This window comes from Nomascus leucogenys, chromosome 4 (genome assembly GCF_006542625.1).
Source record: "Nomascus leucogenys isolate Asia chromosome 4, Asia_NLE_v1, whole genome shotgun sequence".
Classification (NCBI taxonomy): domain Eukaryota; kingdom Metazoa; phylum Chordata; class Mammalia; order Primates; family Hylobatidae; genus Nomascus; species Nomascus leucogenys.
This window is the reverse complement of record NC_044384.1, coordinates 92710161-92735279: the sequence shown is the minus strand read 5'-3', so window position 1 is coordinate 92735279 and position 25119 is coordinate 92710161. Positions and strand designations below refer to the sequence as shown.

General features: G+C 60.9%; 1 protein-coding gene across 11 annotated transcripts in view; it reads left to right on the top strand.

Moving 5' to 3' along the window:
- BRSK2 (BR serine/threonine kinase 2) overlaps nucleotides 1-25119 on the top strand; it is a 66943-nt gene that overhangs the window by 16770 nt on the left and 25054 nt on the right. For 10 of the 11 annotated variants that reach the window (XR_004029732.1, XR_004029729.1, XR_004029730.1 and 7 more), the window contains exon 2: nucleotides 23454-23548. Coding sequence is in view for 6 of the 11 variants with exons in the window: in XM_030811514.1 (XP_030667374.1) it covers nucleotides 23454-23548 (95 nt within the window). In the remaining 5 variants the exon portion in view is untranslated. Of the gene's footprint in view, nucleotides 1-23453; nucleotides 23549-25119 lie in introns of those variants that run through there. The other variant, XM_030811517.1, reaches the window with a different exon arrangement.

The window sequence follows — 25119 nt, the reverse complement described above, 5'->3', positions numbered from 1 at the left end:
TGACCTTCAGGGAAATTGCTGACCCCCAGGAGACCCCCTCCTTCATGGGGTGCCTCAGGCCCCACTTCTGCAGGGGTTCTAGCAGCCTGGTTCTAGCAGCTCTGCAGGGGTTCTAGACCCTCTGGGGCCTCGACGCAGCCCCTAAACTAGGACACTAGCTTCAGAGACTGAATCACCAAATAGTTACAGGAGTCAATCAAAATGTTTCATCGGGCTAATCTTACAATATTGAATTGTGAAAACCAGTTAATAGAAGCCTAACGTGATCGTCTGGCTCCTCTGGGATTGGGTCCCGCCGCCTCCAGGCAGGTGCCACCTCCAGGAGGGCTTTCCCAGAGTGTGGGGTGGGCCCGGCAGGGAGGGGCTGTTTGCTGCTCCATTTGCCCAGTGTGCCCTCAGATCCACAGCCTCAGGGCACCTGTGCCCTCTAGGGAAGGCCGCCTGGGTCTCCTGCCCACCCTGGAGCTGAGCTCACCTGTCCTGCAGCTAGAGGGGGCAGGGGCTGCCTGGGCACCTCCTCCATCACCTCCTGGTGGAGGGGTTCCTGGTCCCAGGTCCTTCCACTCCAGAATCCACCTTTGAGCCCCATACTCTCTGTAGCCCATCCTCTGGCCTCCCTCGGGCGAACTGTGAGGCTCATGGCGTGGGGAGCACAAGGCGGGCCTGGCCTCCGGCCCCAGCCTCCCTCCACCTGTTCCTAGAGCCCACAGTTCCACTGCTGGGGCTTTCTCTTGGCCACCTGGCCAGTTCCCCTCCCTGTGTCCAGCAGCCCTCTGCAGCCTCACACTCATGCCCCTGGGATCCATCCAACTGCTGATCCTCTCATAGCCCCTGGCTTTGGGGAGGGTGGAGTCCAGGGTCCCAGGTCACCATCCACCTTAGGAGTCCAGCGTCCAGCCCCAGGGCAGCAGCCATGGGAGAACTGGGGAGAAGGCTGTATGGGGTGGGGGTCTTCACACAGCGGCCCCCAGGCTGGGGGTATCCTGAGGTCAAAGCCTGTGCCAAGTCCCGTCTTCCCAGGAGACACCTAAGTGCTGCGGCCACTCCTTGTCAGGTCCAGGGCCTGGACCCTCAAGGACACCCCTGTGGCTGCCATCCTGACAGGCGGAATTCACCGCAGACCCTCAACCTGATGGCACAAGTCAGGGTTCACGTCAGAACCCTCCCTGCTGGTCCTTCCTAGATCTGAGAGTGAGTCAGGTGGGGTGTGTGTGTGTGTACATCTGTGTGTGTGCAGTGGTATGTGTGCACATCTGCCTGCGCAGGGGTATGTGTGTGCACGTCTGCCTGTGCAGGGGTGTGTGTGTGTGTGTTTGCCTGTGCTGGGGTGTGTTTGTGTGTTTGGCTGTGCTGGGGTATGTGTGCATATCTGCTTGTACAGGGGTGTGTATGTCTGCCTGCGTGGAGGTGTATGTGTGTCTGCCTTTGCAAGGTATGTGTGTGTGTGTCTGTATTCAGGTGTTTGCCTGTGCAAGGGTGTGTGTGTGTGCGGGGGGTGTGTGTGTGTTTGGCTCTGCAGGGGTGTGTGTGTTTGCCTGCGCTGGGGTGTGTTGGTGTGTTTGGCTGTGCGGGAGTGTGTGTGTGTTTGCCTGTGCTGGGGTGTGTTTGTTTGTGTTTGGCTGTGCAGGGGTGTGTGTGTGTGTGCTGGGGTGTGTTTGTGTGGCTGTGCAGGGGTGTGTGTGTGTTTGCCTGTGCTGGGGTGTGTGTGTGTGTGTGGCTGTGCTGGGGTGTGTGTGCATATCTGCTTGTACAGGGGTGTGTATGTCTGCCTGCATGGAGGTGTATGTGTGTCTGCCTGTGCAAGGGTATGTGTGTGTGTATGTGTCTGTATTCAGGTGTTTGCCTGTGCAGGGGTGTGTGTGTGTGTGTGCGTGTGTGTGTGTCTGTGCAGGGGTGTGTATGTCTGCCTGCATGGAGGTGTATGTGTGTCTGCCTGTGCAAGGGTATGTGTGTGTGTATGTGTCTGTATTCAGGTGTTTGCCTGTGCAGGGGTGTGTGTGTGTGTGTGCGTGTGTGTGTGTCTGTGCAGGGGTGTGTGTATGTGTCTGCCTATGCAGGGATGTATGTGTGTCTGCCTGTGCAGGGGTGTGGGGTGTATGTGTCTGCCTGTGCAGGGATGTGTGTGCACGTTTGCCTGTGCGGGTGTGTGTGTATGTGTCTGCCTGCGCAAGGGTGTGTATACACACATCTGTGTGTGCCGTCTGACCCCGGAGGCATGGGCCTGGCTTTCCTCAGGGCCTGCAGTTCCCACTCTGGTTCTCTGCCCCGCCCTAGCCATCCCCTTCACCCCTTGCAGCCTGGAGCTGGGGGAGTCAGGGAGAGGCTGGGGCTGCAGACAGGGCAGCTGGCATCCTCATGCTCCCGTGCCCGCCTGTTCTCCCTGTGTTCAGTCGTGCTGCTTGGGCCGTGGGAGTGGAGCTCCTCCGCACAGGTGTTAGTCATCTGTGTTTCCTTAGAGATTTACCTATCCTTGGCTCATTTAAAACAGTTGTAGTGTTGGTGGTTTTGTAACGAACTGGTCAGAGCACCTTCCATGAGAAGGGCCTTTTCCCCCAGTTCACCGGGGCTCCCCTGCTCAGGGTGTGCCGGGGGTTTTGAGTCACTTACGTGTCTCCTTGGAGGCTGCGTGGCGTCCGCGGAAGTTGGCGTCTGTGCCGTGTGGTTCTGTTTATGGGTGTTGTAGAGAAGGCGCCGTCCAGAGACAGAGCCGCTGCTGAGGCAGGTGGGGGGTGTATGAAGGGCACAAGGACGCTTTGGGGGTGTCAGGTGTGTCGGCCCCCAGGTCGTGGTGTCACACGTGTGTGCTTTAAATGCGTGCTGGCCGTCACGTGTCAGTCATGCCTTCACAGAGCTTCAGGAACCGCCGAGATGTGGAGCCTGCCGGAGACACAGGTTTTCTGAGCACACTGGCGGCTCCAAAAGCAGAGGGAAGAGCCCTGCGTGCAGGTGGGGCGCTCATGGTGTCAGCCTCGCAGAGCGGTGATGGTCACAGAGTCCGTGTTTGGGGGTTTATGACGTCGGCCTCGCAGCGCGGTGACGGACACAGAGTCCGTGTTTGGGGGGGTTTGTGACGTTAGCCTCGCAGGGTGGTGATGGATGCAGAGTCCGTGTTTGGGGGTGCTGTGAAAGCACCCAGCGGAGTCATGCTGCTGTGTGTGATGGGTGCTGGGCCTGCAGACCTCGGTGCTTCGAAGGCCCCACTGCTGAGCATGAGACGCCACTTTTGTTGTCATCAGGCTCTCTGGTCCCCGGGAGTGGACTTGGGGGCTGCGAGTGCAGGGGCGCACACTGTGTCTCCGAGGGCTGGTCACCCACCCAGGCACACCTGTGGCCCTGAGCCAGCACTGCCTGACACCCGCCCTCAGGAGCCCCCGCCTGCCTAGGGTGGGGCCACGGGGGAGGCTTGTCCTCCATTCTCAGGGGCTGGGGGACACCCCTTCTGGTTGAGAAGGCCACAAGTGGGGCCTCCCCAGGCAGGCACAGCAGGGCACCACCCAGACCACCGTGCCCTGAGGAGGAGCTTCGGCAGCCACTTGGTAGGAGGGCCTTCGATGGCCCTTTTGTGCAGAAGGTGGGTGTTCCCTGGTCTCAGAGGCCAGGGCCCTTGCTGGCTGGGGTGGGGGCTCCAGCCCAGGGCCCCACTGAGGCGGGCAGGAGCAGGGGCGGAGACAGCAGCAGTGCATCTGCCTTTTCTGCTCCCATCACCATGGCAACAGATGGAGATTTGGCAGGAAGGAGGAGGGGGCGGGCTTTGGAGGAGGCAGCCCAGGTTTGAAGACCAGCTGGGGATCCTCAGGGGCCTAGGGTGGGGGCTCCAGCCTCAGGCTGGCTGGTTCCTCCTCCCCGGTCACTGAGCCAGCCTTGCTGAGGGGAGAGTGGGCTCTGGACGGGCTCTGAGCTTCCTTCCTCACAGCCTTGCTCCTGGGCCAGATCAGCAGGAAAGCAGCCAGTGCCCCACCATGGCCTGCCTGGGTGGGGTCCCGAAGCTGGGGCCGGAGGAGGGGGCACAGTTCTGCCCCATCTGGCCTGAGTTTGGGGAGGGAGCCTGGCAGGGCACCAGCCTCACCCTGTGAGCCCTGAGGGCCACCCCAGCCGATGGGCATGTCCCCGCCGGCCCTGCACCCCTCCCTTCCTCCCTCTGCTCCCGATCAGAGCCCAGGTCTGGCCCAGCGGTGGGCAGGGGAGGAGCCGCACATCACAGAGTGCCAGCTGGCCACACTCCCGGCCCACAGCTGCTCCAGCCGCACCGCCACCTTCCTCAAGGCCACACCTGGCTCTGCCTGCAGCCCAGCCCAGTAGGTGCGTGCCACGCTCCCTGGCTGGCCAGGGCCCCTCGGGGGAGGAGTGTGTTCACGCGTGAGGGATGCAGCCCCTGCAGCAGGGACAGGGGACCTCGCCAGCACCTGGTGGGCTGCACCTGCTGGGAGGGCCAGCTGTGGGGGTTCCTACACTGGCGCTGCCTGCCCCTATGTGGGGAGGCTCCTGCCCACTGGCCTGGCCTGGCATCCGGGCCCTCGTCTTGCCCTCCCCAAAAGAGCTCTGCCCCTGTGCTGCCCCGTCCTGTAGGGAACGTGGCCTTGGTCACCGGCCTTAACAGCAGCCGTGTGGTGGGTGAAGTCTGAGCTCTGCTGCCTGGTCCTGTGGTTGGTGGAGTCTGCGCTGTGCTGCCCCGTCCTGTGGTTGGTGGAGTCTCAGCTGTGCTGCCCCGTCCTGTGGTTGGTGGAGTCTGAGCTGTGCTGCCTCATCCTGTGGTTGGTGGACTCTGAGCTGTGCTGCCCCGTCCTGTGGTTGGTGAACTCTGTGCTGTGCTGCCCTGTCCTGTGGTTGGTGAACTCTCAGCTGTGCTGCCCCGTCCTGTGGTTGGTGGACTCTGAGCTGTGCTGCTCCGTCCTGTGGTTGGTGGAGTCTGAGCTGTGCTGCCCCGTCCTGTGGTTGGTGGAGTCTGAGCTGTGCTGCCCTGTCTTGTGGTGGATGGAGTCTCAGCTGTGCTGCCCCGTCCTGTGGTTGGTGGAGTCTCAGCTGTGCTGCCCCATCCTGTGGTTGGTGGACTCTGAGCTGTGCTGCCCCGTCCTGTGGTTGGTGGACTCTGAGCTGTGCTGCCCCGTCCTGTGGTTGGTGAACTCTGAGCTGTGCTGCCCCATCCTGTGGTTGGTGGACTCTGAGCTGTGCTGCCCCGTCCTGTGGTTGGTGGAGTCTGAGCTGTGCTGCCCCGTCCTGTGGTTGGTGGAGTCTGAGCTGTGCTGCCCTGTCCTGTGGTGGGTGGACTCTGAGCTGTGCTGCTCTGTCCTCTGGTCGGTGAAGTCTGAGCCGTCTGGTGGGCAGGGCCGAGGGAGCAGGCGCCCTCGGAAAATGCAAGACAGGGTCGGGTTTCGGGGAGGGCGTCCAGTGGTGGGAGGGGCCCAGTGGAGCTGGGGTGTCTGTGGGAAAACCTTTACTGAGCCAGGGACGGTGGCTGAGGGGTCAGATAGGGCAGCCCCAGCCCAGATGGGATCCTCCTGCCTGCTGGGAGTGGGCAACGGTGCCCTGGCTGTACAGATCAACCCAGGCCCGTCGGGTCCCTAGCCCTGGCCGCACACAGCAGCCCCGCGTCCCAGGCAACCCCGCGTCCCAGGCCTGTCGGGTCTCTGCCCTGGCCGCACACAGCAACCCTGCGTCCCAGGCCACCCCGCGTCCCAGGCCCATCGGGTCTTGGGCCCAGGGCACAGTAGTGGCAGTCACTCCCGAGGGGTGGGACTGCCCATGGCCTCCCACCATGCACGCCCTCCCTGACTGCTGTAGGCCTGAGGGGTGGACAGGTGGGGCACACTGCAGGCGCTGCCCCCAGCACCCCAGGCCCTGGCCTCCTTCTTCCCATGTTAGGAGCCCACGTTCAGAACCCCCATTCCTGGGGAGGATGGGGCTGGGCAGGGACTGGGGTGGGTCTCTCCCCATCTCATGGCACCAGCTCAGATCTAAGCCAGGATCTCTGGCTGGAGCCAGCCAGATGTCTAGCTGCCATGAGCTCCCCTGAGGGCTTCTGCCTCCCAGATGGCCCCTGGGGACGGCTCCTGGGGTGTGGTGTGCCCTGACCCCACTGTCCACTGGGGTCAGCCCAGGAGACCCTGCCTCTGTCCCACCCCTGCCAGCCCTGCAGCCCCTTGCGGGGGCCATGGGGAGACTCACAGAGGCAGTGCCCCACAACCATGGTAGGGGAAACATCCCTCTCGGAGGCCAGGAGCTTCTGCAGGGCCTGAGCTGTCTCTGTCCAGCCCTGAGGGCCCTGGCAGTGGTATCTCTGCGGGTGGAGGGGCCCTGTGCCCAGGCTGTGCCCTGGCCTTCTGCCCTGGGAGCCCTACAGCCCACATGGGCCCTGGCATCCAGCTCCCCAGTAGAACTTCCCCAAGCCAGGAAGGAAGTGGGCCTGGGCATCTGGGGTCTGTGTGCCTGGAGCTGAGCCGTGTGGCCTGAGCTCCCTGCACTTCCCACCACCCACTGACCCTGACCACACAGGTCCACTGCGAGGCCTGGGCAGAACGGGGGAACCAAGAGGAGGGGCCTGAGCTGAGCCCGGGGTGGTGGGGCCTGGCACCCCCACCCCATCAGCCCCTCCTGCCATCTGTGGGGGCATCAGTGGCCCCAGAGCCAAGGAGCAGCCCCAGGGGCTGGAGCTCAGGCGAGGACGGGGGGGGTAAGGGGCTGCTGCTGCACAGTGGTGGGCAGCCACAGCGCCTGGCTCCGCCTTCCGCCCCGAGGAAAATGGGCTGCCTCCCACACTGGACACGCAGCGCCGGCCACTTCCTCACACACTTTACTGTAGCCAGACTTGGAAATAGTCACATGATCCCCAGGGATTAAATAACTGTGTTTTCTCCATCTGTCCTTAGTTTAAAAACAACTCTTCATTAATTTAAAAGGAAGAGTTTACCTTCAAACATAAAGATATTCAAATTAAAGATACTCAAATTTTTCTGTATGAACTAAGATTTGCACTGGTCAAAAATACCACACCCCAAAGTTGCCATTGTTCTGTTGTTTAAAATTCTACGTGCAAACAGAATCTCCAGAGGCCGGGCAGGAGGAGGACGGCCTGGGAGTGTCCAGGCTGCTTCTCTGCCTGGACAGCTGTCTCCATGCCCCTGTGGCAGTTTGAGGCTGGGGATGCCACTGCCCCACAGTGTGCTCCGGGGATGTCAGGGCGCTAGGAACGTCCCTCTGCAGAGAGTTCACCTCACTGGGATCCCAGGATGAACTTGTGTGTGGGATGCAGTGTTCATTAGAAGCTAAGGAGCCTCAGAGTGTGCTAAGGTGCAGCTTCAAAGGCAGCAATTGTTTGGAACTTAGGCCAAGGAAGGTTTGTGTTTTGGAAATGGCATGTATTTTATCACTGACATTGTTTAGTGTAGGGTGATAAGAAGTAGACTGAATTTTTTTAATTAAAATGAAATTCGCAAAATATGAAATTAACCATACAATTCAGGGGTAGTTGGCGCATTCACGGTGCTATGTGGCCACCACCGTCTAGTTCCAGAACGTTCCACCCCAAGGGACCCTACGCCACACGTTCTCTTGCCCCTCCTCCATCCGTGGGAGCGTGGCCTGCCTTCCATTTCTGGACGTGTCACAGACACGGGTCCCACGCCATGCATCCATCTGCGTCTGGCTTCCTTCACGCAGCAGAACGTCCTCAGGGCCATCCCTGTTGTCATCCCTGTTGGGGTTTCCTTCCTTTTGAGGCTGAATGTGCTTCCCTTTGTGGACAGACCATGTTGTTTGCCCGTCGTCTGCCATGGACACGTGGCTGCCTCCACCTTGTGGCTCTCAGGAGTGGCGCGCTGTGGACCTGTGTGTGAGTACCCACTTGGGTCCCTGAGCTCAGTTCCTGGGAGCATAGACCTGGGAGTGGTAATTCTGTCTTTACCTTTTTTTTTTTTTTGAAATGGAGTCTCGCGGTGTTGCCCAGGATGGAGTGCAGTGGTGTGATCTTGGCTCACTGCAAGCTCTGCCTCCCGAGTTCACGCCGTTCTCCTGCCTCAGCCTCCTGAGTAGCTGGGACTACAGGTGTCCACCACCACGCCTGGCTAATTTTTTGTATTTTTAGTAGAGAGGGGGTTTCACAATGTTAGCCAGGATGGTCTTGATCTCCTGACCTCGTGATCCGCCCGTCTCGGCCTCCCATAGTGCTGGGATTACAGGCATGAGCCACTGCGCCTGGCCCTGTCTTTACCTTTTTTAAAAAATTAGTTCATTTATTTTTTTGAGACAGGGTCTCACTCTGTTGCCCAGCTGGAGTGCAGCGATTTGATTCTGGCTCACTGCAGCCTTGGCCTCCCAACATGCTAAGATTACAGGCTTGAGCCACTGCACCTGGCTTGTATTTAACTTTGAGGAGCTGCCAGACTTTCTCATTGGACCCAGTTTTAGTCAGCCTCATTTGGGTTTTTTAAGGCCCCACAGAAAAGGCAGCCCTGGTCCCTGCTGGACGGCTGGCACCCCTGCCTGCCCAGGGCCTGCTCCACCCCCTCAGGTCCCTCACTTTCCTTCATAGAATTCATTGGCTTGGAGGAACCCGTTACCTGCTCGCTGCCCACAGGGTGGTCCCGGCAGAAGACTTGGAGTAGCTGCCCCTTCTGTTGCACGGGCTCCACCACAGCCTCCTCGGCCGCTGTCCCCTGGGAGGGCAGCTGTGGTAAAGTCCGGAGCTCCCAGCTTTGGGCAGGTGAGTGCCCCTGGCAGTTGTGTTCTGTGATGTAGGTTTTTCAGACTGGGAAAAGTTGAGAGTTTCCAAGTCCATTGCCAGTGGGAACTGGAACCAGGCAAGTTGAACCAAGTTCATTGGTGCTCTCGGCAACCTCAGGGCTCACCTGGTGCATGGGGACCTTTGCAATGGCCAGGGCCTGGGGCCACCTGAGCTAGGGCAAGGGGAGGGGGAGGGATGTGTTAATAAAATTTCTGTTTTAATTTCAAGTACAATAATGTTGGCAGATAAAAACACAGAAACCACAGCACTTTGATTTTGTCAGTAACTCTTAAGAGTATGGAGGGTCCTGAGGCTGGGGGGTCTCATGGGCACAGAGTATGATGCCCGTGAGGACGTCCTTCCAGCCACGCAGCCCGTGGACTGCAGCATTGAGTGTTCTGTTTCCTGGGTGGCACATCCGCAAAATCCGCTGTTTTGCAGAGTCAGTCTTAGAGAGATGCTCTTGTAAGAACAGGTTTTTAGGCTCATGTGCCCCCTTCCCAGTGCCCGTCACCCCTCGCTGAGGCTGTGGCCTGGGCTCACCTCCCTCGGACCAAAGGGCTTCCCACACGTCTGTGTCCAACATGTTCCCCCAGCTTTCATTTAACTACTGATGGCTGTATTTAGCCTCAGTTTTGGAGGATACTTTTGCTGAATGTAGAATTCTGGGTTTCCTTTGAGTGCTTAGCAGGTGCTACACCATGGTCCTCTGCTGGTGAGAGGCAGCTGCCACTGAGGCCCCAGGTGTGATGTGCGTCTCTGGCTGCTTTTGAGGTTTTCTTTTTATCCTTCGGCTTTGTGAGTTTTGCAGTGACCCGCCTTGGTGTGTTCCTCCAGGTGTCTGTCCTGCTTGAGGTTCAGTGAGCCCTGTGGATCCACGGGCTGATGTATTTAGTACATTTGGGGAAATTCTTCATTGCTGTCTCTTAAAATGTGGCCTCTTCAGCCAGGCGCGGTGGCTCATGCCTATAATCCCAACACTTTGGGAGGTCAAGGAGGGCGGATCACAAGGTCAGGAGTTCGAGACCAGCCTGGCCAACATGGTGAAACCTCATCTCTACCAAAAATACAAAAATTAACCAGGTGTAGTGGCAGGCACCTGTAATCCCAGCCACTTGGGAGGCTGAGGCAGGAGAATCACTTGAGCCTGGGAGGCGGAGGTTGCAGTGAGCTGAGATTGCACCACTGCACTCCAGCCTGGGGGATAAAGCGAGACTCCATCTCAGAAAAAAATAAAAATAAAATGTGTCCTCTTCCCTATTTGCTCTTTCCTGTATTGAGGGACTCCAGAAACAAGTGCCTTAGACTATGAGGGGGGCCCATAGGTGCCTGACATGCTGTGAGGTCTCCACCTCTCTCTTTTGCTTTGGTGCTTGTCAGGATAGTTTCTGCTGCCGGTCATCGAGGTCACTGTTCTATTGTACCCACGCTGCTGTTCAGCCAATCCACTGAATTACTTTCGTTCGTCTTTTTCTCCAATGAAATATATATATGTGTGATATTATCTTACCCTTTTCTGAAAATTCTAGCATTTAGATCACCTGTGTCCTGCTTCTGTTGGCTGTTTCTTCTCTTGAGAGTGGGTCACACTGTGTCCTGCTTCTGTTGGCTGTTTCTTCTCTTGAGAGGGGGTCCCATTTCCTTACCTCTTTGCATACACTGTAATGTTTTGTTGGAGACTGCATGTTGTGTATTTAGAGCAGGAGTACAGACTGAAGTAGGAGCCATCATCCTGGAGGGGCTCCCTGCCTGTGTCGGGCATGTAGGGGGCTGCTCAGCCAGATCCAAACAGGACTTCAGCTGGGCTGGGACTGGGGATCCCTCCAGCAAATTTCTGTTCAGCTCTAACACATATCCAAAGGACTGAACCCCTGGGTGGGGAAGTTTTTTCTTTTTTTTTCTGTAGTGCCATAAGTGCCTGTCACTAATGGAAGCTCAGTGAATACCTGATTGATTAATTGATTGATGGGTTGATTGATTGAATGCAGCAAGTGTCTGGGAGCTTCCGGTTACAGGCGTGTGTCAGGTGTGAGTCTTGGCACCGGAGTGGGCCTTTGCTCAGCTGTGTTTGTGGGCTCCGCAGGTGCATGTCAGGTGTGAGTCTGAGCACTGGGGGGCCTTTGCTCAGCTGTGTTTGTGGGCACTGCAGTGCATATCAGGTGTGAGTCTGGGCACTGGGGGAGGCCTTTGCTCAGCTGTGTTTGTGGGCTCTGCAGGTGCATGTCAGGTGTGAGTCTGGGCACCTGGGGGCCTTTGCTCAGCTGTGTTTGTGGGCCCTGGGACGTGATTCCCTCTTGGGTGGTGTTTCCAGCCGCTGGCTGCCCGGGCAGCTCCGAGCATTGAGCCGTTGGGTCGGTGGTCTCTCCACATCTTTCTGTTATCTTGTTCTGCTTTGCTGGGAATTTTCTCATTTTTTCAGTCCTTATTTAAATAGTTTCTTATTCTAGCAGTTATTATTATTTTTCATGTCTTAGAGCATTTTTTTTTTGTTTCTCAGTCATTTTTGTAGACCTTGTTTATAGATGCAGCCACTCACTAAATCCTAGCACAGTGGTGCAATCAACAGAATTTTTGAAATACTCATTTCTGGCCAGACATGGTGGCTCACGCCTGTAATCCCAGCACTTTGGGGGGCCATGGCAGGTGCCTCACTTGAGGTCAGTGGTTCGAGACCAGCCTGGCCAACATGGTGAAACCCCGTCTCTACTAAAAATACAAAAATTAGCTGTGTGTGTGGTGGTGGCATGCGCCTGTAATCCCAGCTGCTCAGGAGGCTGAGGTGGGAGAATCACTTGAACCTGGGAGGCGGAGGTTGCAGTGAGCCGAGATGGCACCCCTGCACTCCAGCCTGGGTGACAGAGTCAGATTCCATCTCGAAAAAAAACAGAAACAAGAATGTTTGAAATCCCAATTTCCTGAGGGCTAGTGCTCCTGATTCTGCTCCAGGCTCCGCGCCTCCTCCCGCACCCGGGCACGTGGTCGTTCATCTCCAAGGAAGCCTGGTTGAGTGCAGAGCCTCCTCTCTCTTGGATAAGAGGGAATGTTGTCTTGTCTGAGTCTCTGGAAGGCAGGGCCTCTGCCTGGAGGCTTGGTGTCCATGCATGCATGCTAGTGTGTGTGTGTGTGTGTGTGCGAGCACGCATGTGTGACGGCCTAATGGGCAGGAAGTGGGGCAGCCTTGTTAGGATGAGACAAGATTTTGCCGCAGGGCTGGCCCCCACTCTGCTGGGTGTGACCCCAACTACCCCTCTTGTTGGCCCCGAGAGGGGAGAGGCCGGCTGGGGCTGCCCTACACCTGTGCACGCCCTTGGCAGATGCTCCAGGGTGTCTGCAGCCCCACCTGAGGCCTGCCCTGCGCTCTGGCTGACACAGACATTTTCAGTTTCCCAGGTCCCCTAGAGACAGGCAGGCCTAGGCTTGCCCCCCGCCTCCTCTGCCTGCCTGCCTCTAGAAGGTTCTTGAATGTTTTGAGTTTACCCCGTCACAGCCAGGCTCCCTCTTGTTTAATTCAGGAAGGTTTGACAGGTGAGTATGAGGTCCGCCAGCCTGGGCCTGGGCCGCTCCATGCAGGCCCTGCCTGGACCCCGTGTGACTCCCCCAAGTCCTGTCTCCACCCCCTTGGTCCCCAGCTCTAGCCTCTTTCTCCACTGCCTGGGCCCTCCCCTCAGGACACACCTCCTCCCTGCAGCCTCCTCCCTGGCTGTCACCCTCTTCGTGGCCTGCCTGGGGACTCCTCCGGTTGCTCCTGTCCTCAGCTCTAGGTGGGGCTGGCAGTCCTGGGGGCTCAGCCTCTGTGTGGCATCCAGCAGGTGCCCAGCAACTCCCTGTTTTTCCGCCTGACCTTAAGAGCCTGGCCTGAGCCTCTCATGGGGAGGGGCCTGTGCCCCCCAGGGCCCCCTCAGCCCTCCGGCTGGGTGCTGGCAAGTAGGTCTCAACCCTGGAGCCTGACTGGGATCTCCCACCAGCATCTTTCATTTGGGTGCAGAGCAGACAGGGGCTTTGGCACGCTCACAGCGATACCCTCAGATCTTCAGGATTCAGGTCTTTGGGCTGCCTGTGGGCTCCTGGCTTTGCCGACCCTGGACCTCTTCCTGGTGCCGTCCCAGGCTGTGCTTTGGATCCCAGGCTGTGCTTTGGAGAGGAGGGACAGTGTGGGAGCTCTCATTTAATCTTTACCCCCCAGGACAGGGTGTCAGGAGACCCCTGAGGCTGGGCACGTCCGGGGTCACACCCAGGAGGGAGGCAGGCGTCTGCAGTCTGGCCCTGGCTCAGGCCCACCCTTGCCCATCTCCGGCTGCAGAAATGCCCATCTCTGCTTGGAAGGGACCTGGGTCCTGGAACAGCCTAGGGCTGGGAAGCTGCTTCCTCCTCCACTCTGGTCCCCAGTGGGAGCTGCATCCCACCTTTGTTTGGGTGCTGGGTTAGGAGGTGGGAGCCAGGCAGAGGCAGCGGAGTGGCTGCAGTGCATGTGAAATGCTTCAGGGTGGCATGAATTTAACTAGAGAGGTTCTTTTCCAATGTGAGCAGTTGTCTCCCAAGAGATGTGCCGCCCTTCCTTCTGCGCCTGGAGCTGGTGGGCAGTGGAGGCCATGGGATCTATTGATGTTCTGAGAGTATGCTGAGGGCCTCACTCCTTCCTGTCCCCTGCCCCAGTTCCTTTGTCGGGGCTGTTACCGTGGGTGTGCGGGGTGGGGGTGCATAGAGCCTGGGTGTCCCCAGACTGAGGAGACCGAAGGGTCGGGGAGCAAGGGCCTGGGCGCTAATGAAGGAACAAGGTTTCAATGTCTGCGGCAATTCCAGAGGCCCCTCTTGGGGCAGGTGGGAGGACCCCTAGCCTGGGGAGCAAACCTGCTGGCCCTGCACTGGGGTCTCTGCCTGAGATGTGAGCATGGCGGCCTGACCAGGGCCCGGGAAAGGAGGGGGCAGGTGGGGGTGGGGCAGGCTGGGGTGTCACTGGTCCTGCTGGGGGTCTAGCCTGAGGTTGGGGTGCCCCGTTGGGGGAGGGTGGCGCCTGTGCCTGTGCCACATCATCGGGTGTATTCGAGGCGGGGTCAGAGCCAACTGTGTGTTGGGTGAGAGCCCAGCCCAGCCCCAGCTGTGGGCCCCCCATGAGCCCCTCACAGGAGCATGCAGGTGGATGATCAGGGGTGAGCCAAGTAGATTGGGGGGCGGGGGCTGGCCAGGCCTCATCGCAGCTCGCAGCCCCCAGTCCCCTCCTGAGCTGTTTGGTGCCCTGTTTGTGCACAGAGTCCCAGGTGGGGCCTGCCCTCCTCCAGCCTCTCCTCCACCCTGTCTGCCATGTGCCACCCATGGGCTGCTCTGGGGAGGGGTGGGGGTCCCTGTATCGTTGAGGGAGGTGTGCTGACAACAAGGGGAGCAGCTTATGGGGCCGAGGCTGGCTCAGGATGCAGGAGGCTCTATGGTGGGCTCTGGCGAGTGAGGAGCTGTGGGGACGGTGCAGAGGGGCCTGTGCGCCTCCTGAGTTTGCAGTTGCTATGGTGCCCACACCCCCAGGATGCATGGCTGACAGTCTCCACTGGGTGGCCTCAACAAGGGTGTGGCCAGGGCGGGGCCTCCGAGGTGCTGAAGACCTGCTTCTGAGGGCACTCCTCCCTGACAGTCCTGTCCATGGTGCCGGAAGAGCTCCAGCGACCCCACGGGCAGGCAGGCCTGACCGCCCAAGGCCCGGCTGCCTATGGGGAACTCGACACACTCCCTCCAGAGTCTCAGTTTTGCCAGCTCTTTGCCCAGCGCCATGTCCACTCCCCAAGCCAGGACTGAGGGGGTGATGGAGATGAAGCTGGTGCCGGCCCCAGCTGGGGGCCACTGCCCACCCAGCAAGCCCCACAGCCAGCCCCAGCCTGGTGATGTGGTGTCTGGAGGATGGACCTTGAGGTCTCACAGACCTGGGTTTCTGAGCTCCTCAGGTGTCTCTGTCCCCTCCTGGGAAAGGGAACAGAGCTTTGCGAAGATCAAGGCGAGGGCAATGCAGCTTGGGAGCCTTAGCTCGGCCAGAGAGCAGCCCGGAGGGTTGATGTCCAGGTACCTCCAGGGCCCATGCACCCAGGACCTCCCCAAGAGCTGTGCCTCCAGGTACCCCAGGGCCTCCCCCAGAGCGGTGCCTCATGGGGGATGCAGTGCCTCATGGGAGACATGGTGCCTCGTGGGGGACGTGGTGGAGACGGTGGAGTCATGGCCGTCCAGGCTTCAGAGACGGCAGAACCAGGGACCCTCCCCCATGTCCTGTCCTTAGTGTCTTGAGGCTAGGGGTGGGTTCAAGACCTCGTAAATACTTCAGTGCAGAGCCTTCAGTTAGGAGCCGAGGCCTCTGGCCGGGTTCAGGCACATGGAGAGTGTGTGTGGGGAGTTCTGAGACTGTGGGAGGGGTAGGGGTGTGCTGCGGCCACAGTGGTCCTGGAATTCGAGGTGCCTTAGGAGGTTCATGATGAGGGACGCTGCCCATGGACAGTCGTGTGAGTAGAGGACGGCACTTGTGAGCTCCCTGGGGCTCCCCATACCCAATCACTGAACCGCAGAGACGTGCTCTTTCACATTCTGGAGGCGGGAAGTGCAAGGTCCAGGGTGGGCTGGCTCTTCGGAGGCCTCAAGGAAGCCCTGCCCTAAGCCTCCCCCCTGGGCGTTCCCCGTGCCCCAGGCCTCCGCCCTGGGCGTTCCTGGTGCCCCAGGCCTCCCCCTCTGGGCATTCTCGGTGCCCCAGGCCTCCCCCGCTGGGCGTTCCCGGTGCCCCTGGGCCTGCAGAAGCGCTCCCCCACCCCCATCTTGCTTTCACCCTCATGTGGCGCCCCCACCCCACCCCGTGTGTCCCCAGCCACACTTTCCTCGGCCTCTCTCTGATAGGAAGGCTGGTAGTTGGGTTTAGCGTCCACCCTAAATCCGGGGCTGTGTTATATTGAGATCCATAACTGAGAAATGCCTCTGCAGAGGCTGTTTTTCCAAGTCGGGTCACATTCATGCACCCCAGGCATTGGGACACACATCTTTTGGGGGCCACCATTCCACCCCCACATCCTCCAGCTGTGATGTGGGGCCATGGTGGACCCCTCGGCACCCCTGTGGCCTCCGGAGCTGCTCCGTGAGCCCCCAGGGAGCCCCACCATTCCCCTGGAGTGACAGCAGGTCCTGCCGGCCAGGTGGAGGGAAGTCTCTGCTGGGTGTCCACCTGCCAGGCCCTCACCCCCCACTGCCTCATGTAGGGGGTGCCCCAGCACTGGGTGGGTCTGAGTGTGGGGGCAAGAGGAAGAAGGACAGGGATAGCCAGGTGGGGACAAGATGTCCTGCCGGGGTGGCCCCCACCTGCCCTCAGAATCCCTCCAGGCAGACAGTGGGGGCTGTGTGGCCAGTGTGGGAGTTGGGGATAGGTGAGGGACCCCCTTCACTGGGGTGGGGCCAAGCAGCAGGAACTCCCCCAACATTTAAAGGAGAAGGGTCCAGGACCCTTTGCCAGGACCTGGGCTGCTTTGTGCCCTGGGACAGCTACACACCTGCTGCCCCGCCCTCCATCTGCATCCAGCCAACAGGCCGTTCCTCCCACGCTTCACCCTCCATCCTGGCCTGGGAGGCCCAGGCTCAGGACCTGTTGGGACTGGTTGAACGGAGGGAGTCCTGGGGGCCAGGCAGGGCCCTGTGGAGCCTGCTGGCATCTGTTCAGCCAGATGGGGACTCTGGACCTGGGCCTCTGCCAGGTGGGCTCCCTGGGACCAGCTGGCAGGGGGTGGGATGCGGGGGTGGAGCAGGACCCCCTGGCCTTCATGCTTCCCCTTCCTGGGGCTCGCACACAGCACCTCGTGGGCCCAGAGTGCTGGTGGGAGAGGTGTTCTCCTCGCCTCCATGGGCGAAGAATCTGGGGCCGTTGTCAGAGACCGTGGGGTTGGTGGGATTGGCGCCCAGGCCCTGCTTCGAGGCCACGTGTTTCCCACTCAGCGAGGCTGTTCCTGCCAGGCGTGGGGACTCGGACCCCGGTCCTGAGTGCTGCCCCGAGGCCTGGGATGGAAAGCCTGACGTCTGCATTGTCCTGCGCTGCGTGGCCGGTTGGTCCCGACACTCTCAGCTTTTGGAGTCTCAGCTCCCCAGGTCATCAGTCCAAGCCACTCAGCAGGTGGCTTTGGTTTAAGGCCTCTCAGGTGGCTCTGGTGAAGGCGTCACCCAGGGCTGCCTGATCTTCAGGCTGCGCTGGAGGGGCTACTTCCTGGGGGGGTCCTATAGGCTGTGTGGGGGCCTCAGGTCCTCATCACGTGGACACCCTGCAGGGCACTGCTGCAAGACATGGCCACTGGGCTCCCCTGAGCTCCCCAGAGTCGAGGTGGAAGCTGTGGTGTCCTTGTGGTCTGTGGATGAGGCCCACTTGGTCCCAGAGGTGCAGGTTGGTGACAGCGACAGGGCAGATTGTCACCTGTCCTGGTCTCTGGGAGCCGCCTCGGTGGGGTGGAGGCCGGGCAGGCCTGTCCAGTGACCCCACCCCCTCAGGCCATTTCCTCCGTGCAGCCTGGGCCAGGGGCCACAGGAGGTTCTTCACCTACAGGGGACGCATTGAGCACCGAGGTTAGCAGCCCATCCCGAGCCCCCCACACCCCGCTCTTCTCCCGCCCTGCGTCCTCTCCCCTGGCCTTGGGGTAGACGAGCTGCCCCTGTCCTTTCTCTTGGAACCCACCCCCTTCTGGGTGAGGGTGGGTAGCAGGTACCCGACAGGGTCCCCAGGTGGCACTCCAGGCGGTGGCATTGGATGTGCACTGTAGAGATGGGAAGAGGCGTGGGGTGGGGGAGGGGGTGGGGGGGGACACTGAGCTTCCTGGGTACACCTGCCCTGGGGCTGGTGCCTCAGGCCTCTGGAGGGCGGATTTGCAGCCTCATGGCTGGGGAGGGCTGAGGTTCTGCTGCCTGTGTGGTGCCATGGGAAGCACACCTCACCTGTCCAGCCTTCCCCCTAAACCCAGTGCTCCAGACGGTGGGCCGGCCGCTGGCTCCTAGCCTGTGCGCGCCCATTCAGGAAGGCAAACACCAGCACACACCAGTCCCTGTGGGGCCTTGGGTGCTCTGGGCACCCAGCTGTGTGGGACGGGCAGGGCCACGTGGCCATCAGGGCCTGGATGGGGGCCTGGCACGCAGCGGGCACTGGGGATGTGTGCGGGGCATGCTCTGCTGGTGGCTGGGCTTGGGTCTGTGGGGTGTAAATACCTGAGACGGTCCCTCCAGGGGAAAGAAGAGGCTTGAACTGTCACTTTATTCCTTTCAGACTCCGCAGGAGACAGGACACGCTGGGGACGATGCATGTAGCCCTCGGGGGGTGCCCAGTCCTGGCAAATCTCGGTCTCAAGCCTGGGTCTGTCCCAGCAAATCTAGGGTGTGCAGAGAAAGCCCTGGGGTGCCGGGAACTCGCAGAGGCCCTGGGTGAAGGCGCCTCGTGTCTTCTCTGCGTGCCTCCTGCCTGGCCCTGGGTGAAGGTGCCCCGTGTCTTTTCTGTGTGACTCTCACCTGTGAGGTGTCCTCCCTCCAGGAGGTGGTTGCTGGCAACGGGGGTGGGGGCAACGGATGGACCACGTGGTGGGGAGCAGAGAGGGCCTGGGGGTGCAGACACAGTCAGGATGTGGCGGGGCCGCTGGGGAGGAGCTCAGGATCCCTCAGCCAAGTGCAGGTGGGGAGGGCCCTGGAGTGGCCAGCAGCAGGCAAATCCATGAAACGGGACCACTCCGCCTGGTGGGAAGCCCCCTGGATCTGCATGCGGGGGATGGGGGGGGCGGCACCCCAGGCTGTCCCCATACCTGCTGCGCAACTTTAGTCTGGTGCGTGCCGGGGCGGTGAGGAGGCTGTGCAGGGTCCTTCCCCAGTGCCAACACTGCCACCTGCCCCAGGGACCCCTACCCAAACTAAAGAGCAGCCGGTCCAGCCCTAGGCTGGCTTGGCTCCTGGACCTGCAGCCCCCCATCCCCTCTCTCCCCACAGCCCCACTGGCTTCCTGGGGGCAGGGCGCTGCCGGCAGAGCTGCAGAACCGAGCCCTCACTGCCCCTCCAGAAAGTGCCAGCCCTCCTGGCACAACCCTGCCTGCCAGCCCTCCTGGGTAGCTGAGTGCAGGGGCAGGGGCTGTCCTGCTGCCCTGCCCGGCCCAGGCAGGAGAAGGCCCCTCACTTCTTGGCCGGCCTGGGTCTTGAGTCAGGGTCTGCTCTCAGATACCACGTGCAGGGTAGTCCTGGGGCTCCCTTTGACTGTCCTGGCTGGCTCAGGAGCACCTGGGGGCACCCGTATTAACGTGCTAGTCTGCTCCCTGAGGCCCAGCATCCTCATGGCATACCTGTGGCTTCCCTGGGATGCCCTGGGGCTCCACATGCCCAGGGACACAGGGAGACCCAGCACTCTTGGGGACACAGGGAGACCCAGCACTCTTGGGCACCCGCTGGCGCACACTCCCACAGAAATGGGGCCTGGCGTGAGCTGCTGGCCCCCGCTGCTGTGCGCCGCCTGCCCCCTCAGGGCCCTGGGCAGTGATCTGTGGCACTGTGTGCCTTCCCTCTCGACAGCCAAGCCTGTGTTTGTGTAAAGACAGTAATTAGAGATGGACTCTCAATCGGAAAATAAGCCACAATGAGTTGCAGGGGGAGATGATGAAGAGTGGCTCTGGGCTTCCCCGCTCCAGCTTCCCGTCCCCCATCCTCCGGGCTACGGCCCAGTCAGGAGGGCCTCTCACAGCACTCCCCACTCCCTGCCTCCAGAAAGTGGCAAAACTGCTCATAACCCAAACATTCCGCTCAGAGAACCTTGGAGCTGAGGGATACCAGGACGCAGAGGCCTGCACTGCTGCCTAGGGCCCCAGGGAAGCTTTACCTAGGAGGGACACCTCCATGCTGGGCTCTGAGGAGTGTGTAGGAGTCATCAGAGTACAGTAATGGGAAAGGACTTTCTAGGCATAGGGGCAGCAAATGAAAGAAGATGGAGGCAGGAGGAGTGGCCAGAGCTCCAGGACGCAGCTGGGGACGGCTCTCCTGCACCCCAGCCTGCTGCGTCGTGGCTGCCTTTACCTGAGCCACTGTGAGGCTCCTGAGCATAGGCAGGAGGCTCTCAGTGGCTGTGGCTCCTATGTGACTGTTGCTATTCGAGAGGCCACCTGCAGCCCCCATACTCCAGCCTCAAGGACGCGGGCAGGCTCTATGGATGCGGCAGGCCCACCCCCAGTGGCTCCATCCCCTCCGTAACCTCCTCTGGGAAGGTGGAGGCTTGCCAGGAATACCTTTCTCCACATGGTCCGCTGTCCTCACAGCCCTTTTGAGCTACATGTGCTGGCAGGGGATGGAACCACTGTTTCCTCATCTGTGAAATGGGGGTGAAGGGGCCCCACTCAAAGCAGCGCCTGGAGCAAGGCCAGTGCTCCGAGACTTGGCTGTCCTGATTTGTGGTGGGCCCAGCAGTGTCCTTTCAATATCGGCTTCTGGGAAGTTGGCCCAGGTGGCTGTCAGGCTCCCTCCCATTTTCAGTCCCCACTTCTTTCCTTTTCTGGAGGCAGGACTGTGCTCTCCACACCTTTTGGCTCCTATCATTCAAGGATGTGTGCGCACACTGGGAGTGTGCCTGCATGTTTGTCCGTATGTGTGCATGATGGTATGCGCACGAGTGTGCACTGCAGGTTGTGTGCATGTGCACTGGGGTGTATGTGTGCAATCGTGTGTACATGCATGGGTGTGTGTACAGGCGTGCGTAGTGTGTGTTCATGGGTGTGTGCACACGGGTTACTGGGAGTGTGCACTGGGTGCTTGTGTGCACTGGAGGTGTGTGTCCTGGGTGCGTGGGCATGTGTGCATGGGTGTGTGTGCCCTTGGCATGTGGGCATGTGCACTGGGTGTGTCCTGGGTGTGTGTGTGTGCATGGGTGTGTGTGCACGGGTGTCCTGGGTGTGTGCACGTGTGTACACAGGTGTGTGTGCACTGGGTGTGTGTCCTGGGTGCGTGCATGTGTGCACAGGTGTGCGCACGGGTGTGTGCACTGGGTGTGTGCCCATGGGTGTGTCCTGGGTGCATACATGTGTGTGCACAGGGTGTGTGCAGTGTGTGGGCGTGTGCCCTCCGTGTGTGGGCGTGTGCACTGGGTATGTATCCTGGGTGTGTGCATGGATGTGTGTCCTGGGTGCATGCGTGTGTGCACGGGTGTGTGTGCACTAGGTGTGGGCGTGTGCCCATGGGTATGTGTGCATGGGTGTGTCCTGGGTGCATGCACGTGTGCATGTGTGCACAGGGTGTGTGCACTCAGCATGTGGGCGTGTGCACAGGTGTGTGTGCATGGGTGTGTGAGTACAGGTGCATGTGCATTGGGTGTGTCCTGGGTACGTGTGCACATGTGCACTTGGTGTGTGCACTGGTGTGTGTGTGCACGCATAGAGGTATGCACACACCTAGGGGTGTACACAGGTGCGTGTCTGTGCATGTGGCCACACGTGCTGTCCCTGCCCAGGGCCATGCTGCTCTGTAACCAGCATCCCGCCGCGCTCAGCAGTGAGTGTCTTCTGCGGTCTGATCAGGTTTTGCTACTGTTTAACAGCTGCCCCACGCCCTTGGTGGCTGTGCCCTAATGACTTCCTTTCCGTGTGAGGCCATCTTTTGTGAAAATGCAGAGCCACCAGGGCTTCGTCACCCACCCTGGGAATGCTGTCCCGGTGCCCTTGGGGGCTTTGACCACAGCCTCCCTCGTGCTTCACCCCTGCACCCTCATGATGCCCTGGGGCAGGGTGTGGGCTCTTCATCCTTTGGGGTCTCCTGAGGGTGCCTCGTGCTGGGCATTTCTGGGTCATTTCTTCCCTCGTTTGGGAGCCTGTGTCCTGGCCTTTGGTTGCATCCTCCTGGGAGTTTGTCCTGAGGGTTTTTAGGAGCTCGATGGCCTTCGGACCAGAGGCTTTTGTCAGAGCCTTGCAGCCACGTTTGGGGGACATTGAGCTCTCGCTCCTTTCCATGTGTGGGGCTGAGTCCTTCCTGCAGGGACCCCTGCCCTGGGGTGCAGGCCAGCCTCGTGCCTGGGGAGGGGTGTGCTGTGGGCACCTACAGCCGCCCTGGATTGTGGATGAAGGGCTCCAGGCCCTCGTGAGTGCTCCCCTGGCTGAGCGAATCACAAGCCTTGTGCTGGATCAAAGGCCTTCAGGGAGTGGCAGCTCTTCCTCCGTGAGCACACCCTGCCGAGGCCACCCCCCACCCCTGGCACTGGGTTCCCCTCTGCGCCCAGCCTGTGTCCCCGCCGGGCCTGCAGCTCCCCCTGCCTCTGGGGAAGCCCACGTCTTCGGCAAGGTCCTGGGTCCCCCACTCGGCCTGGGCTCACCCAGATCCAGGCGTGACGCCACACAAATGAAACTGACCGAAAGGGCAAAATAAAGCTAAAAGCCGATGGGACCGGGGGAATGGAGGCTTGACTCATGAGACGAATAAAGGATTAATTTCCCATAAAAATCAAAGGGCTCTTGCAAATTGGTAAGAAAATGCACACATGTGTGTGGACCAGGATAAAAACGGGAAAAGGAAAGGAGCCCAGAGCAAACTCACACAGTCAGTAAACACCGGTGACATCCCGCGGGTCACCAGAGCGAGGCCGAGTCTTGGTGAAATTTGAGCACAGTGCGTGCACGGAAGGATGGCGTCCACTGAAGCCCAGTGGGAACGCCAGCCAGGCTCTAGGTGTCTGGGCGCTCCTAGGAGGTGGGGTCCCTTGTGATAATCTGGGCCGGCTCTGGGTGTCTGGGCGCACCTAGGAGCGGGGTCCCTTGTGATAACCTGGGCCGGCTCTGGGTGTCTGGGCGCACCTAGGAGTGGGGTCCCCTGTGAGAACGTGAGCCCCCCATGGTTCCAACATGCCCCAACATGGAATGGCCCATGAGTGCACCTGGGGACCTTTGATGGTGGGAGAGGGCGTGGGTTGTGGGCGCCCGGGGGCATCTCCAGTGTCAAGGCCACAGCTCGGGCCAGGTGGGGCTCGGGGGTGTGGCCGGGCTGTCCTGGGCAGGGGCAAGTACCTGGCTGTGAAAAGAGTGGGGAGGGGAGAAAGGGAGGGTGGGCCGAGGCAGGGAGGGGGACCAGGACTGTGTGCCCAGCCAAGGCACATTCCCAGAGCACCCTGCCTGCCTTTTAGGTGGGTCTGGGAAGGAAAGTGCTGCAGGGCCACGGAGGTCTAGGGCAGTGCTCCCTGGGGAGGCACCCGGGGCCCGTCCTGGTGTCCTGGGGTGAACACAGGGCCGGGGCTCAGGTGCAGAGTAGCATCTCAGCAGAGGAGGGGTGCCAGTGGGGGGTGTCAGCAGAGATGGGGTGCCGGTGGGGGTCTCAGCGGAGGGCTGCAGGTGAGGTATCTCTGCAGAAGGCTGCAGGTGGGGGTCTCAGGGCGGGGTGTGCGGGGGACAGCCTTCTTGGGCCAGGCAGGTGCCTTGAGGGCACCCTGGCTCCCAGCTGAGGGTGGCTGAAGGCTGGAGGGAAGGGATTTGGGTGCCTTGGGACAGAGGAGAGGGCAAGTGGGGCCACAGAGACCTGAGAAACCCAAAGGGCCGGCGTGGAGGGAAGACACAGCTTTGTAGGGGCAGCATGACGCCAGCACTGAGCTGTTCTGGACAGCGACCCAGGCGGGCAGGGGCCAAGTCCGGCCCTGGAGCAGGTGGGGCCCCTGCTGTCCAGGACGTGGGAGGAGGCCCCCAACCTGCACTGTCCGGCCAGGTGCTCGCTGCAGGCACCCTGGGCGGGTCTGAGCGTGGCTGCTTCTCTCCTGCAGGCCTGGTGAAGCTGGGGGTTCACTGTGTCACCTGCCAGAAGGTGGCCATCAAGATAGTCAACCGTGAGAAGCTCAGTGAGTCTGTGCTGATGAAGGTGGGTGGGGCTGGGGGGGAGGCGGGGCCGGCAGTGGGGTGGGGCGGGGAATAGCACAGGGGTGGGAGCCAAGGTTGCAGTGTCCTGTGGAGCTGAGTGCAGGGGGGTCCTGCAGGCTCCTGGGCTGCCACACCCCTGCTGGTCCCCTGGCAGGGCGCCTTTGCCCTTGCTCCTCCCCTCCAGCCCTGCCCACCTTTCTCCTGCCTCCAAGCAGAGTGGGCACCCGTGAGGGGACAGGCTGCAGCTGGGCAGTTCAGTTGCTGCACGGACCTGCTGTGCTAGCAGGCAGGGCCTCAGTGTCCCCAGCTAGAATGGAGAGGAGGCCCTTGCCTCAGAGCACCCCTCTCCTACCAGGGCCCAGCTTGGCAGAGGGGAGCCCCACCTTCCTCCTCCACTGGGGCCTGGCCTCCATCGGCTCCATGCGGTGGTGTCTGGTCACCGTGGGGACCGGGCAGGCCCCCTGGGTGGAGGACTCCTGGGCTCTGACCCACCTCTCAGTGGGGAGGGGGCTGCCCCGGCTGCTGGGAAGCCTGACCCTGGGTGTAGAGGAAGAGGCCGTGGCTCCCAGCTGCTCCGGGTCTTGCCCACAGTGGGACCTGGGCTGGTACTGTGGGACCCTCCCAGCACCGGGGCCAGCCGAGCCCCCTGCCCTCCCTTCTTCTCCATTTGCTCCTTCGCATGCAAGGCTGCGAGTGGGGCAGGACACGGGGATGGGGCCAGTGGGAGTAGCCGAGAGAGGGGAGGCTTGTGGAAGCTGCCGACGGTTGGGCACTGTGACATGTTCAGCACCCCCCAGCTGCTGGGGGTGTGGAGGAATTAACCAGACTAAACTGGGGAGGCCTGGGGACCCTACAGGGAGGTGGGGGTGGCATTAAGGGCTGCCTTGGATGGGGCTAGCAGGGTCCCACCCTGCCTTGGAGGAGAAACAGAGGCCCTGGGAGTGACGGGGCCAGGACAGTGCCTGGCAGAGAGATCCAGTGCGGGGCATAGCTGGGGAGAGTCCCATGCTGAATTTGGGAGGTGCCTGTGAGCCCCGAATAAAGGAGGGCCTGGGGATGCGGGGGAGGGGAGGTGTCCCTGTCACCTGCAGGCATCGTGCACAGATGCCCGCCTGGGAGGGAAGGGCTTGGGGACAGGCTGACCAACTCGCCAGGGCTGGGACCCCATCACAAGACTGGCCCAGCTCCAAAGCCTCATCCACGCTGGCTCCTGAGTGCTGGGTACCCCAGGCCGTGGCCTCGGCTGGCCCCACCACTGACATGGCGACTCCTCTGTGCTGGGCGGAGCACCGGCTGCCCGTGGCCAGGCTTGCATGTCTGAGGGAGGGTGCCCTGCCCTTAACTCAGAGCAGGACTGGGTGTCCTGAGTCAGGTGCCCTCCGGGGTCACTTCTGCCCCTCCCTGGGGCCCTCGCCACTTGGGGGACAGTACCAGCTGGGAGCCTGTGGATGGGGGGCATGTGCCCTGCCCACGGCCTGCACACCCACTCTGTGTCCCACACACACAGGATGCCTGCCCCCACCTCATGCTAGTCCTGAGCCCACAGAGGCCTGTCCCAGCCCCTCCTCCTGT